The sequence below is a fragment of the Vulpes lagopus genome, chromosome 5 (assembly GCF_018345385.1).
Source record: "Vulpes lagopus strain Blue_001 chromosome 5, ASM1834538v1, whole genome shotgun sequence".
NCBI classification, from domain to species: Eukaryota; Metazoa; Chordata; class Mammalia; order Carnivora; family Canidae; genus Vulpes; species Vulpes lagopus.
In genome coordinates, this window is record NC_054828.1 from 40,449,022 (window position 1) to 40,464,664 (window position 15,643).

At 33.5% G+C, this 15,643-nt stretch overlaps 1 protein-coding gene across 3 annotated transcripts in view; it reads right to left on the reverse strand.

Moving 5' to 3' along the window:
- Positions 1–15,643, reverse strand: part of PPP4R3B (protein phosphatase 4 regulatory subunit 3B) — a 62,964-nt gene that overhangs the window by 31,782 nt on the left and 15,539 nt on the right. For all 3 annotated transcript variants that reach the window (XM_041756870.1, XM_041756868.1, XM_041756871.1), the window contains exons 4-7: positions 13,089–13,712; positions 8,168–8,245; positions 6,949–7,065; positions 5,061–5,177 (exon numbers count right to left, since the gene is read on the reverse strand). In XM_041756870.1, coding sequence (XP_041612804.1) covers positions 5,061–5,177; positions 6,949–7,065; positions 8,168–8,245; positions 13,089–13,712 — 936 coding nt within the window. The remainder of the gene's footprint in view (positions 1–5,060; positions 5,178–6,948; positions 7,066–8,167; positions 8,246–13,088; positions 13,713–15,643) is intronic.

Here is a 15,643-nt window from a genome sequence, read left to right on the forward strand (position 1 = left end):
GAAACTACAGTTGGTAATACAGTAGGCATCGGCCAGTGAAAGACAATGAAAGATGTGGAAAAATGAGATAAGCCCTAGGATATATGTTAGGTTCTATTATTATTATTATTATTTTTCTGAATTCTGTCAAATTAAGTAAAAATCAACTTCTAAAATAATAGAATTTTCTGTGTAAAAAAATAAAATAAAATAAAATAATAAAATAAAATAAAATAAAATAAAATAAAATACTAGAATTAACCACAGATTTAGAGATTCTACCCCACAAAGCAGTATGGAACAACAAGACAGTGTTATTCCAAAGGTACATCTTCCTCAGTAAACAATTAAAATTAATCTACTACAATGCATGACTACATATGCTCAAAAGTAATACTATTTTTCAGAAACAATGAACAAATAGCTCCAAAAACAATGTAACAAATGACTGAACATACATCAATGAGCAATGTATTATCAACATTATATCTGTACGGCACGTTTCATCTCTTAATTAACACAAAAGAGCAAGCTATTCCTAGAAGGAATAGCTGAACCTAGCTGAACCGAAGGACCTAGACTCTCTAACTCCAGTACAGTCATCTTAAATACACACTAAGTATCCTCATTAACTCTCCCATGCCTATTTCTCCAATAGCAGAACAAAGGGAATGGAATCACTGTAAGTTGAACCTCTTTCAAAATTTGACTTATTTCTGTCTACTAGAGTTCTTTACTGGCATTAAAATACTACACATACAAATCTAATTTTCCTTAAACTGGTTCTCCAACAATGGCATTACTCAGGCTAGAAAAAAAACTCATGCTCAAGCAAGTGCAGCTAAATAACGAAGATGTGAGAAAAACTACTGGAATATTCCTTCAAAAGCCAAATGATGACTTGATGTGCAAATAAACCATTATAGAGTAACTCCAGTTAATATGTGTCAATGCTGGAGCACCAAAATCTATTCTAGAGAACACTCACACACACACACACACACCTTCATCTCCCTTTAAATTTACAGTCTTAATTAAGAGGGCCCAATGATTTCCTTCCTATTGAAGCCTGCTTATTTCTATGGTCTCTCTTTTAACTTTTTACACTGCCATAGCAGCTTCTGCAATTAAAACCTTCAATTCAGAGTGAGCCTCTAAACACCTGCAATGTTCTGAGAAAGGGGTCTAAGTCAGGGGTTGGCAAACTACAAGGCTACTTTGCTGGCTGCCTACTTTGTAAATAAAACTTTAAGGTGAAAAATTTACTGGAACATAGTTACACCATCTACGGACAATTCACATTATGATGGCAGGGTTGAGTAATTGTAACAGAGACCATATAGGCCCATGAAATCTGATTTAACCAAAGTTTCCAAGAGACTTTTCAAGGTTTTAGTTATTTCTAAATCAAAGTTTTAGAGAAATGATACTCCCATTACCATTAGTTTCATCACACTCCAATCTCATACTATTCTTAGAAGCACATACTGGTTTTTAAAAGTTTATTTCTGTGGGTTTAAAAATGTTGCAATACCGCAAAAAATAATTAGCCAACAGAGGGGAAGTTCTGGGTTCCTACACATGGAATTCAGAGATTATCCAGGTTATCATCTGGCAACTCTATTTTCTGACTGGGAAAGATAAAGAACATACTTTATTCCATTGTTTCTAAGATTTCTTAAAACTTTTAACTTCTTGATATTGAGATACATTTTACAATCTATGGCATTACACAGTCATTATCAGACAAGTCACAAACATGACAAAGTCAAATGAATATTTTCCACTAACGCTTTCCTGTAAGATCAAGAAAATATTAGCATCCACATATCTTAGATTCCATGAATATAGTAAATAAGAGGAAAAAGAAAGAATGTCAGGAGCAGGAACATTATTCTGAAGTAGATTAAAAACTGATGGATGCTGTGGAAACATTTTTGTTTTTTATATGTAAATATAAGAATTATTTTTAAAAATGCACATGAAATTTGTTTCATAGCAACATGAATGAAGGCTACAAATATAATACTTCTTTTAATCCATCTGCCATGTCAGAAGAAAGCAAACACAGCTCTTCAAATTCTATAGAATTTAACGGTCCAACTCCTTAAAGTCTGTGAAATAGCAAAACAATCTAAACAAAAAACCCTTTAAGCTCATTTTTTAAAGTTGAGGGAATTTCTTGATGTGATGCAATGAATGAAACATTACTTCTATACCACTCCTGACACAAAGAAATAACAACCTAAATCAAATCATGAGGAACCATGAAATAAATCCAGATTGTTGGATACTGGACCTGAAAGTTTTCAGTTTTGTCTTGGTTAAAAAGAACATTACTGGGACAACTGACAAAATTTGAGTTAGGACTACAGTTAGATATTAGGACTGTAAAAATACTAACTTCCTGATATTGATAATTATAACAGAAAACACTAAAGTAGATACAGGTTAAAAGGCACCGTGTCATTATTTCTATACCTTATTCTTCAATGACTGAGAACAAAAATAATTATGTCTGTGTATAAATGTGTACATACAAATATAAGCAGAGAGTATGATAAAGCAAATTTGAGATAAAATATTAACAACTGGGGAATCCGGGTGAAGTATATATGGGAGTTCTTTGTACTATTATTTTAACTTTTCTGTAAATTTAAAATCACTTCAGAATAAGAAGTCAAAAATGGATGCAATTTTAAGAAACATGTTCAAAGCAAACTATCAAACAGTTAACCCATAGAGATTAGCTTATGCCTTTTTTAAACTTTATTATTGCAAATTTCATCTTCATTATTATTTAAAAGTAACTTTAACATATATAATTTATTAAGTATTTAGTATAAAACTTTACAAAATAAGGACTCTTAAAAAAATAACTCCAATGCTATTATTATATTCTTAAATAATTAAAATGAGTTCAATCTCAAGTGAGAAATACAGTGAAAATACCTGCCAAAATAAGTGGTTCAGTAATAGCTGCATTACTTATCCAGTCACATTTCACAGTAGGCTTTACTAAATGTTTCAAAGGACACTAGCATAAAAATAAGTGAAATCAGTGGCATAACAAAAAGACAATTATGACTAGATCTATCCTTCTAGCTTGGATAGAAATAACTATAGTAAAATATGTTAATAATTCCTCTTGCTCAACACGTATTTTAATATGTAATCCAAGTTCTTAAAACCAAATCTGCTCCATAATACTGGAAAGTTTGAATGCTGTGAATTTACTTTATTTAAAAGGGGATCAAAATGTCAACTGCCTACCAAATAAATACACAGGAAAGTTTTTTCTTTCTAAAGGTTACCAGGAACTCAACATAGAATTTACCATGTAGAATAACTTAATTTTGAAGAAAGAAAAAAAAAATTGTGGGCTAACTCATTTATTTTGAGGCAACAAAAATTTTAAATGTTAAACTGCTAAATCTCAGAAAACTTGGGGGAAATGAAAGACTGAAGACTATGATTATAAGAAAAAAGAAAAACTGAGAAAGGGACTTTTCATTGTTAAAAATCAGTAAGGGATTCTCTAAGTCTTATCTGTCAATTAAATGAACAAGAAAATATTTTTAATGAAAATAGAAATAAAAACTTTCAGAGTTAATTCTAAAAGTTAGCAGCTTACTATTTTCACGGTCTGAAAAGATATAATAATGAATGCCCTTAATCACACACATCACTGAGAATGCAGCAACGAAGAGTGTTAAATTCGAAGTTACCTTCTGTAAAGGATGACACAAAGATATACACACCAATAGAGAGATTATAAACTGATTAATAAACTAGATATTTATTTCTTTCAAGTCAGATTTAGCATTATTTGGGGTTTTTAAAAAATACTTAAAATATACTTTTTTTTAAAATTTTATTTTTTATTTTTATTTTTTAGATTTTATTTATTTATTCATGAGAACACAGAGAGAGAGAGAGTGAGAGAGCCAGAGACACAAGCAGAAGGAGAAGCAGGCCCCATGCAGGGTGCCTGACGTGGGATTTGATCCCAGGTCTCCAGGATCACGTCTTGGGCTGAAGGTGGCTCTAAACCACTGAGCCACCCGGGCTACCCTGAAATATACTTAACATAAGATTTCTTCTACTTCTTTTCTATTGCCTAAAACTATAGCATTAGCTCAAACTGATTCTGAAATAAAATTGCTTAAAAAAAACAAAACCTGGGATCCCTGGGTGGCGCAGCGGTTTGGCGCCTGCCTTTGGCCCAGGGCGCGATCCTGGAGACCCGGGATCGAATCCCACATCGGGCTCCCGGTGCATGGAGCCTGCTTCTCCCTCTGCCTGTGTCTCTGCCTTGTCTCTGCCTCTCTCTGTATGACTATCATAAATAAATAATAATAAAAAAAAATTAAAAAAAAAAAAAAAACCTAACAAAAAATGCAAAAATCTAAGAAAACATTAAGAGATTAAACACAAAACATATAAAACAACTGTGGTTTAATTCAATAGTAACTCATAAGAAGGATCAAATTAACAACAGAAATCAAAATCTTCTTTAAGTAGGAACATACATTTATTTTCTATATAACACTAAAATATATTTGATAAAGGGATATTTTAAATTCCAGCTATATATTCATTTTGTTTTTGTTTTCTTTTCTCTCTTTTTTCTTATTTTTTAGCCCCCTGCCTCCCGCCTCTCTTCATTTTGTTTTTAAAACAGTATAAGGGTAAAGTTTTAAGTATTTCTGTAGTGAGAAAACACATTGGTCTCATTCTTAAACATCTATTCACACTGGGAAAAAAAATACAAATTTGAACAAGTGAAAGCAACTTGTTAGTCATACTAGAAGTGCCTGACTTACAGGCTTGAAATTACATATCATTAGCACTTGAACTTCTTTGAAAAATTTGATTCTATTATAATCTATCTCAATACAAGTTTGAATACTTTTTTTTACAATAAATAAATCAAATGCCACATATTCTGGGCTTGCTGAAGTCACAATGGTCAGAAACCTATTTTGCTTCATTCAAGATTAAGATTGTAGTTATACCTTTTTTCAATAGTATGCAAACATTACAGGTAATTCATATAGAATCAGAGCATTATTACTTACATCATCACTCTGCTGGGCTTCTTGCATTACAAATTCTCGGACCATGGATGGACTAAACTCTACTAGATAAGAAAATATATCTGTAGCTGCTGATCTGACTTGCAAATCATCCATGCCCTAGTAAAAGGAAAATTAGGTTAGAGACTGTTAACAAAAATTGTGCTGTGTTCCCTTTCCCAAATCTATGCACATCAACTTTTTGGATTTAGACATTGTACTGAAATCTTTTCTTCCTTTTCTTTTATGAATATTAAAAAGCTTTTAAGCAGCTCAATGATTAGTTTCTGCCAGTTTTATCAAAACAAAGATAAAGATTCAGAGAATTTAAATGTAAGAATCAGCACAGGATTATACTATTATACTTTACAAATGTTGTAAAAATTTTTTAATTTACATATATGCAAGATATGAATGATGTTATCTAGTTAAAGACTTCAAAATTTTCCAGAATCTGTCTTTGGTCCTGGATTTGCCAGTTACTTCTTAATAACTGATTGTCTTCCTTATGACTCTCCTAACAGAGGATGCTTTTGAAAGCACTCTGGATATTTTCACTCTTTGTTCACAGCTTAGTTTTCTAAAGTGGTGATCTTGAATGCTTCTCTCTCTTTAATAGATAAAAGATACATGACTCATAAATCATAAAATCTCCAAGTGATTCTGAAAACATTCCCTAACTCAGCAATTCTCAAGGTGTGGTCCATGGAATTTTGAGGAGGTGTCCGACACCCTTTTCTTTTGCTTCATAATAATAAATAATACTGGGATCCCTGGGTGGCGCAGCGGTTTGGCGCCTGCCTTTGGCCCAGGGCGCGATCCTGGAGACCCGGGATCGAATCCCACGTCGGGCTCCCGGTGCATGGAGCCTGCTTCTCCCTCTGCCTGTGTCTCTGCCTCTCTCTCTCTCTCACTGTGTGCCTATCATAAATAAATAAAAAATTAAAAATAAATAAATAAATAATACTAGGGCCTCATTGGCCCTTTTCACTCTCAGTGTATCAAAAGTATAATGGGGTTTTCCAGAGGCTACAAGACATGTGATATCACAACAAACTAAATGTAGAAGTTGCTATGAGAATCTAGCTGTCTTCTATTACACCAAATGTTGAAGGGATTGGCAAAAAAAAAAAAAAGGTGAAACTAGGGACACCTGGGTGGTTCAGCGGTTAGGCGCCTGCCTTTGGCCCAGGGCGTGATGCTGGAGTCCCGGGATTGAGTCCTGCATCGGGCTCCCTGCGTGGAGCCTGCTTCTCCCTCTGCCTGTGTCTCTCCCTCTCTCTGTCTCTCATGAATAAATAAATAAAATCTTAAAAAAAAAAAAAATGTGAAACACCACCAATCTTCTCACTAAATTATTTTTTTGCTTCTAAATTATTTTTTCACAGAAGTTATATTATTTATGTCAACATGTTTTATTATTTTTCAATGAATTAATAAATATTTTTTAAATTTCTTAGTTTTAATTTTTCATATAATACCAATGGATAAAAATCATATAAGCAAATGTATGAGGACCACCACCCTAACCCACATTGCAGGTGAGCTGCCTTTGTCCAGGCTGTCCTCACTGTACTCACTGGTCTAAAAAGGAAAGATATTTTAATAGTTTCTATGAAACATAATATTGTTACAGAAGATACAATAATCTTGAAAAAGCATGTGGATTTTTATTCACTTGAAGGCATATTATATGCAAGTGCTTACGTATTAATATTACAAATTTCAGTTAATAAAAATATTAAGACTGAAAACACACTTGTAATAATTCACTATCAAATGAATCACAACTTAATAACTCAATATGCATTACTATAATAAATATTTTCACATACATAATATAAAACTATAAATTCACAACTTCAAACATGAAAAGAAACTGTATAATTACCATTACAATTTCAAGGGCAGGAAGAATTCCCAACTTTGCCAAAGTTTTGAAAAATGCATCCCTGTTTTGAGGCTGCAATGTCTGAGAAAATGCACAAAATTCCTTGAAAAAATTAACCTGTAATATCAGAAAGTATAGTGAGAAGTTGACACGTGTAAGAGCAAACTTGGGGCACCTTTAACGTGCTGCCTCCCAGAGTCCCGCCTCCTTCTCAAGGATCTTGATTTTCCAGGGCATACCCGGCTCTTAACGCCTACGTTAAAGGACACATGAAAAACTAGCATCCCAATAAGTCAGCTTTGTATCATTTTCAAACAACGACCTCTCCAAAGACAGTATGGTACACATGTTATATGTGCAGTCCCAGGGGGAGAAGACGCATCAATAGTGCTCTTATGATTTAGCTGTAAGAATGTCACGTAAGGCATGTATTTTGAATTAGAGAAGGTATTTTCACAGAAATATGCTATATAACAAATGCTGGCTGGGTTCTCAGGAAGCTCTCAAAAGTACAGTCCCATATTTAAGAATTGGAAAGGACATTAGACAATCCCCAGTTTAAAGAACTAATTTTTTAAATGAGAAAACTGAGTAGACTATTAATTACACCATGATGACTTGGCTGACTTTAAGTCAGCAGTCTTTCATTACTTTTTTAAACCCAGGATCTGATTATAATGTTTAAAAAAAAAATGACAAAAAAAAAAAAAAAAAAGACAAACTGTTGATAAACAGCATTACTATATTCTTCCTCCAAAGCATGGCTTATTCTTCAGAAAATATACACACATTCAAAAGAAAAAAAACATTTCCAAGAACCAAATTACTTATTCATTTATTCAAGAAGCACTGTCCTTACTTTTTCTAAAAAAAAAAAAAAAAAAAATCTGTTTTATAATGTACCTATAACCATAAAAACGTATGAATTTGTAGTTCTGTCCAAACATAAACCTCACATCTAATTTCAGGATTTGTGACACACACAAATCCCCCTCATTTGGGGGTAGTTGGGGGCAGGGGTGGGAAACACATCAAAATACTTTTAAAAATTTGTAAATATACAGGAAGTTTGAGAAACTTTGAGAATAATCATATAGCATAAATACGTAAATTTCATCTCATATTTATAAAAAATTCTTAACAAATTCAATGTTAAAAGCTGTGTATCCCTACAGTAAGTGCTCTTTAAAGGTCTGAATTTCAAGAATAAATAACTTACCAATTCACGCCGTTTATCATCATCTGTAGCTTCATCTGTTAATTGTGCAAAAACTTCAGATAAAAACTTCTCATCTTCCTACATGGGAAGAAATAATTACTATGAAACAGTCTAACAAGAGTATATACTTACACACATTTGTATAATTTACACAAATTATAATAAAAATAGTTGAAAATCTAATAGTTTCATCATGCAACCTAAAAATTCCAGGGTATATTCATGTTATAATTTTCAAATCCTGACTACACCATTTAATGTTAGTTATACATGCATTTGCCTTATTTAATCAGAAACTTGAGATATAAAGAACTCTTTGGAAAACAAAAATAACCAGTTATAGTCTAGAAGTCATGCATGAAAACTCATGTATTTTAACTGAGACGCTCTGCAACTCCTGCTCAGGGTCTATTTATTTACTTTTAATTTAAATGTAATTCAAGCAAGTTTGAAGATCTCATGGTCAGTCTGCCACAGATTAGAAAAATGAGAATCACAAATATATGGCATAGGAACAGCAGTAAAAGGAGACTGAATTCTGGCAGCGGTAAGACTGCAAAGCTTTTTTTTTTTTTTTAAGATTTATTTATTCATGAGAGAGAGAGAGAGAGAGGCAGAGCAGAGGGAAAAGCAAGCTCCCTGCGAGGAGCCTGATGCGGGACTCGATCCCAGGACCACGGGATCACAACCTGAGCGGAAGGCAGATGCTCAACTGCTAAGCCATCCAGGTGTCCCTGCAAAGCTCTTTAAAACACAAGAACTCACGAAATAAAATTATCTAGGGCCATTTGGGGTACAGGCTTACATTTTCTTGTAGTTTCCAAGGATACAACTAAATGATAAAACACTACAATAACTGCTTTTCACACTGATGACTCTGAGGTATTAAAGGGCAGATGTGTGTTAGTTTCTCTAAGCACTATTTACAAGGACAAAAATATAGTACATACTGTATAATCTTATTTTTAATATAAACTAGTGTGTCTAAAGTCTAAAAGAGATAAACTCGTTATATATAAAGGAGTAAAAATCACTAGAATCACAGATGACATAACATACTCTCCCAATAATCATTCATCAGTGTTACTCAACCACTGAGAGCCAACTCCGTTCATTAGTCTGACTCAGAATGGTCTTTTTTTGTTGTTGTTGTTTTGTTGACTTCTGGCCCTTATACGCCATGGCCTGAACCATCTGTTTCTGAGAGAGTTCAACTGCATATATAATTTTTTTTTTTTTTTTTTTTTTTTTTTTTTTTTTTTTTTGCTTTTTAAAGATTTTATTCATTTATTCATGAGAGACACAGAGAGAGAGGCAGAGACACAGGCAGAGGGAGAAGTAGGCTCCATGCAGGGAGCCCGATGTGGGACTCCAAGATCATGTCCTGGGCCAAAGGCAGGCGGCTAAACCGCTGAGCCACCCAGGGATCCCCTGCATATACAATCTTATAATCATTTCTCAAAGTACTTTTCATCTCAATATTTTAGGTTTTGGTGAATATGCATTTACCTCCACTTAAACCTTTTATAATTTTTTTTCTTCTTCCATCTCTCCCAGATTAAACTCCCTTTCTTGTCTAAAGATTTTTAACTTTTTTGAGAATACTTTCGTAGGAAAACAATTCCAATTCTTTGATAAATGCAATTTCTTCCATGATTATTTGTTGTGCTGACAGCTAGAACTGCATAATGTATTAGGGAGGCAATTTCAAGGATTATATACCCTGCTATGAGAATATTTCCTAATTCCTACTATACACATATATTTTTTTCTGATTTCCTACCTTATTCTTGATAACATTCTATAAAAGCATTCTGTTCCAGTGTACATTAAAAAAAACCAGTTAATTGGGGTGCCTGGGTGGCTTCAGTTGGTGAAGCATTTTTGCCTTTGACTCAGATTGTGGTCTTGAGGTCCTGGGACTGAGCCCTGGGTCAGGCTCCCTGCTCAGTGGGGAATCTGCTTCTCCCTCTCCCTCTGCTCTTCCTACACCCAGCCCTGCTTGTAAGCATTCTAAATAAAAATCTTAAAAAAAAAATTTAATTGACAACTTAAAGCCTATCATATAGTTGTAATGTTTCCCTCCAAATAGCTGGTTATCCAAGTAATTAAACTAGTATTTTTAGATAAATTTAGATTGCTTTTTCATTTAGTTTTAAAATCCTTTATTTTTAATAAAACAATTATTTTAAGACAAATTGTGTATGGCTGCTTCTCTGAATTATGCAAAAAACTTTATGGGGGGAAAAGGGGACTCCTTTTAAAAAGTCTCAGTCAAACTTTTCCTTGTAGTAATGTAAAAACAGGACACACTCAAAATCCAAAAACCCAGGGGTGCCTGGCTCACTCAGTCAGTAGAGCATGCAACTCTTGATCTTAGAGTGGAGTTTGAGACCCATGTCCGATGCAGAGCTGACTTTAAAAACAACAACAAAAACCATCCCAAACCCAGAACCCATTCACCATTATTAGAGTCATGTAAATGCAGAAATTTAGAATTAGACTAGGCTTTAAAAGATTACATACATTGCCTAGTCCAATTCTAAATTTCAAGAGACTAATGCCCAAAGAGTGAACTTTCCTGAGGCTGGCTAGTAACAAAGATGGATTTAGAATCTAGGTCTCCTACACAATCAGGTTTTTGTCATTCCTACCATGTATAATAAACCACAGGACAAATTTCTAAGTAGTTTAAAGTTATGAATCCAAAGTAAAACATAGACACAAACTAGAATAGGCCAAATCTAGTAAAATTTAATATGTTAAATCCTAGATGAAGTCCAAAAACCTCTAAAACAAAATGAAGCATTATATTATTGTCAACAGTTGTTTTCTTAAAGGCATTGGAATATTTAATATATTAATAACTGGGATGAAGGTTAGAAATGTCTTTCTTTAGGGCTGAAATCCACAAAATAAGTCAAAAAAGAACTAAACTTCTGATTTTAATGGGTTTTTAGCTCAACTCTCATTTATGGAATAGTGGAAATATATGTTATATGTTAAATTTGAGATACCTGTCCTCCACCATTTCTAGTGAAGGAAGTGAAATTTTGTTCTGAAAAAGATCTTATCTGTAGCTGTCTACGCAAAATAACTCACTTTATTGGCTTTTAGAAAATTAATTTTTAAAACATACTTAAGTAGATTTCTTAATTCTGGGCACATGGGATTTTGATTTGTAGTTAGAAAATTCAGGGTTGGGACGCCTGGGTGGCTCAGGGGTTGAGTGCTTCCCTTCAACCCAGGGTGTGTGATCCTGGAGTCCCGGGATCGAGTCCCACATCAGGCTCCCTGTAAGGAGCCTGCTTCTCCCTCTGCCTCTGCCTCTGCCTCTCTCTCTCTCTGTATCTCTCATTAATAAATAAATAAAATCTTAAAAAAAAAAAAAAAAAAAAAAAAGAAAGTTCAGGTTAACCAAACTCTTATGCCCCAAACAAGCTTAAGAGAATCTCATCGTGTATTAGAGTACATACCAGGAGCCGGAGACCATAGTAAGTGCTTTCTTTTAATTTCTCAATTAACCTAATTCAGGCTAGGAGTTATGTACCTTTGACTAACTCATTTTGGTCCAGATAGAATTCTTACATTTTTGCTTGCTTATGTAACTCATACAACAGCAGGTTAATACTCACTTAAGAAGCTACAGATATCAGGCCATCATAAAATAAATCACATAGCTAAACACTAAGAAAAAGATTCTCAACTTTTTGGTCTCAGGCCCCCTTTGAACTCTTAAAAATTATGGAGGACTCCAAAGAGCTTTTATTATGTGGATTATGTTTATCAATATTTATAATAAAAACAAACATTTTAAAATATTAATTAGTTTTAAAACTAAGCTATTATAAATCTATGTAAATATTTTATGAGAAAATTTTATACATTTAGAAAAAAACTATAAATTCGGCTTTTACATTTTTGCAAATCTCTATAATGTTTGACTTAATAGAAGAAAGCTATATTCCATTATCTTCTTTGACGTCCAATCTGTTGTGATACGTTGTTCTGGTTGAGTATATGAAGGATATATGGCCTCACAGTGACAAGAAGCTGGAAAAGGAAAAACTTCACAGATCTCTCTGAAAACGGTTTCAGAAACCCTGAGAACCACTACATGATGTATACAGAAGCTGCTCAAAAAACTTAATGAGTGATATGGACATAACAAAGGCAGTTATATAGGCAGTTACATATATATATAGTTATATATAGGTAGTTACAGTAAATCAAAATCTTCAAAATCATCTTTACTACACTGTTAGGGTATAAAGGATTAACACAATAAACACAGTATAAACCTCTATTTTACAACTCAAGGAGACAGAATAAAACCAACTTCACACAGTAAATAATCTAATTATCATTTCCTAAAAATTAATGATTGTTTCTCAGTCCTGGATGCACATCTAATTATTTGGGAAGCTTTAAGCACACGCACACACTTATATATACCTCCAATGATAATTAGGGTTCATAAAATGAACTAAATGATAGTCTTAAAATAGGTGCTTTTGTTCAGGATGATGAAAAAGTTCTGGAAATGGATAGTGGTGATGGCTGCATAACACTGTGAATGCACTTAATGTTATGAATTATATACTTAAAATGGTTAAAATGATCAATTTTGTATGATATATAATTTTTTAATGCATGCAAAAATGAAATTTAAAAAAAAGCTCCATCAGAGAACACTTAAAAATGTAAAAGTTGCATTAAGAAAGGATTCTCCAAAAAAAAAAAAAAAAAAAGAAAGGATTCTCCTTCAAATACCCATGAGATAAAGTCCTGTTTTCTGTGCTTGACAGTATATTTAAGATAAACAAAAGAAATCTTTCAAAAAGGAATGAACACCAGCATAAACTATTATAGGAGGTAAATAACTGGAAAAAAAAATATAAGAACACCTTTGTTCACTTACCTGCAACATGCTGACTATCTCCACTTTGTTGAAGAAAATAAAAGACGTTAGAGTAGAAAGAAAATTCTCTTCAAAAACAGATGGCGTAGGCAAAATGATGTCCTGAATGTACTGTACCCTGTAAGTCTGATGTATTTTTTGCCTTAGTTCAGAGTCTGTTATTGGTATAACTTCCTTAAACTTTGCAGTTTTGGTCAAAAATTCTCTATGCCTTTTTGGCTGAGCCAAAGCAGGGTCATATTCAAGGCATCCCACAACATCCATGATACACTCGTCAGAAAACATTACTTCAAACAGAGTTGCCTTATTTAGGAATAATATTCCTCTAATAATTTCATACAAATGGTGTAAGCCTTCAGTGTTTTCTAGATTCTCACAAGCTTGGAACAGCTGCAGTAGTTTTTTAATATAGCCTTCATTTTCCAAGGCCAGAGCCAGCTTTTCCCTACGGATAGGTGAGGAGAGAACTGAGGTAACTAAGTCAGCAATCTCTTCAAGTTTATTGAGTTCACATGTGGGTAGGTCAATCAGATGACTGGTTTCAGGTATTTCTTCAAATCGTTCTTCTTCTGATTCATCAATGAGGTCCTGTGTGACTTCCACAGATGGATCCTTACCTTGAACCTAAAAACATCCAAGTATAGCTGGTTACCTTAAAATACAAAAGAATTCAAAGTTTTGGAAATCAAATCACTGACCACTGAATTTAAGTAAAAATATATCTTGCAAAGAAACAATACTAGCCACACAGTCAATTGTTAATTAGAAGTGAAGTCTAGAGGGAGAAAACACATCCAGTTTAAATTATTGGAGTCTCAATTTCACCTCTAAATTTCACAACTTAAAACTTGAAGTTAACTCTGATTCTTGACAACCTGAACATTTAAACTGTTACACTGATTTATGTGATGTTATATAGAAACTACATAGTTGTTTAGTAACTTCTGTATTCCTAATTTTGAATTTTGCAGTTTAACTCTTCTGTGGGTCCCCCAAATCACTCTGTATGACTCTTAATGCACCATCAGATTAAACCAAGAAAAAAAACTACTAATTTTTTTAATATATATGTATTTATTTTTACACACACACACACACTTTTTTATGAGAGAGGGAGAGAGAGAAGGAATTTTTTTTTTAAGATTTATTTATTTATTCATGAGAGACAGAGAGATAGAGAGACATAGGCAGAAGGAGAAGCAGGCTCCATGCAGGGAGCCCGATGTGGGACCCAATCCCGGGACTCCAGGATCATGTACGGGACCGAAGGCAGACGACGCTCAATCAGTCCTGAGAGAGAAGGAATCTTAAGCAGGCTCAATACCCAGCAAGGAGCTCCATGCAGAGCTTAATCTCACAAACCTGAGATTATGACCTGAGCTGAAATCAAGAGTCAGACGCCTACCCAACTGAGCCACCCAAGCGCCCCAAACACTCAAGTTTAAATGAAACTGAAACCCAACTCCTTGCATATTCAAGAGGGAGATTTCCTTAAATTACTTTTGAAATTCACTTTGGGAAAAATACTTACTTTTGCTATGAGCCTAAAACTGCTCTAAAAAAACAAAGAATATTCTTTTAAAAATTGGCTTTCATTTAACATCTGTGATAAAGCCTCCAAGTTACAATACCTAGAAAACATAATAAATACAAAACTGTTTTATGATTCATGTTGACAGCTCAAGAAAAGCATGGGTAACTTATGACAAGTTTTCTTTTTTTTTTAATTTTTATTTATTTATTTATTTTTTTTATGACAAGTTTTCTATAATGATTTCTATAGTGATTATTTAATATAAAAACTTTATAAATTTTTTTCTAATTCCCAACACGAGAGTGTAATTATCCTCTTCCCCTCAAAACTTCCAATATCCTGAGATAAAAAAGTTCCACATAATTCCAAATCCACCAAAACAACATGTGAAAAAAGTCCTAAGAGCTTAGAGAAAGTAGAGAGATACACTAGTGCATATAAGATACTTTTTCTCCTACAGCATGAGAGTACTTCTTTTACTTCTGAGTCCTCAACAGAGTAGCTGAGTTTAGGGAGACAGACAAATAAACATAAGAGAAAGGACAAGTAACAGAGTTATAAGAGCAGTTCAGATAACATACCATGGACTGGATGGGATGAGCACTGGGTGTTAGACTATATGTTGTCAAATTGAACTCAATAAAAAAAAAAATAAAAAAATAAAAAAAAGAAAAAGAAAAAATACTCAAATTCTTTAAAAAAAAAAAAAAAGAGAGAGAGAGAGAGAGAAAATACCATGGAAATTCTAGAGGAAGGGACATTCCTCCCAGCTCTTCAGGAATACGGGGGTGAGACTGTAAGGAAGAAATTATAAAAAAAAAAAGCAGTGGCATTTGGACTTTCAAAGATGGGTAAGATTCAGATGGGGATAAAAGTCTGCAAAGAGAATAGTAGAGGCAGACAGATGGAAATGTGTCTGCAAAACTGGAAATGTAGATTAAAGCCAGATTATGGAAAGTCAAGCTAGAACACTTGAGTTCAGGGAAGTGAATGTGCAGCATTATCCTTTATAAAGTCAACC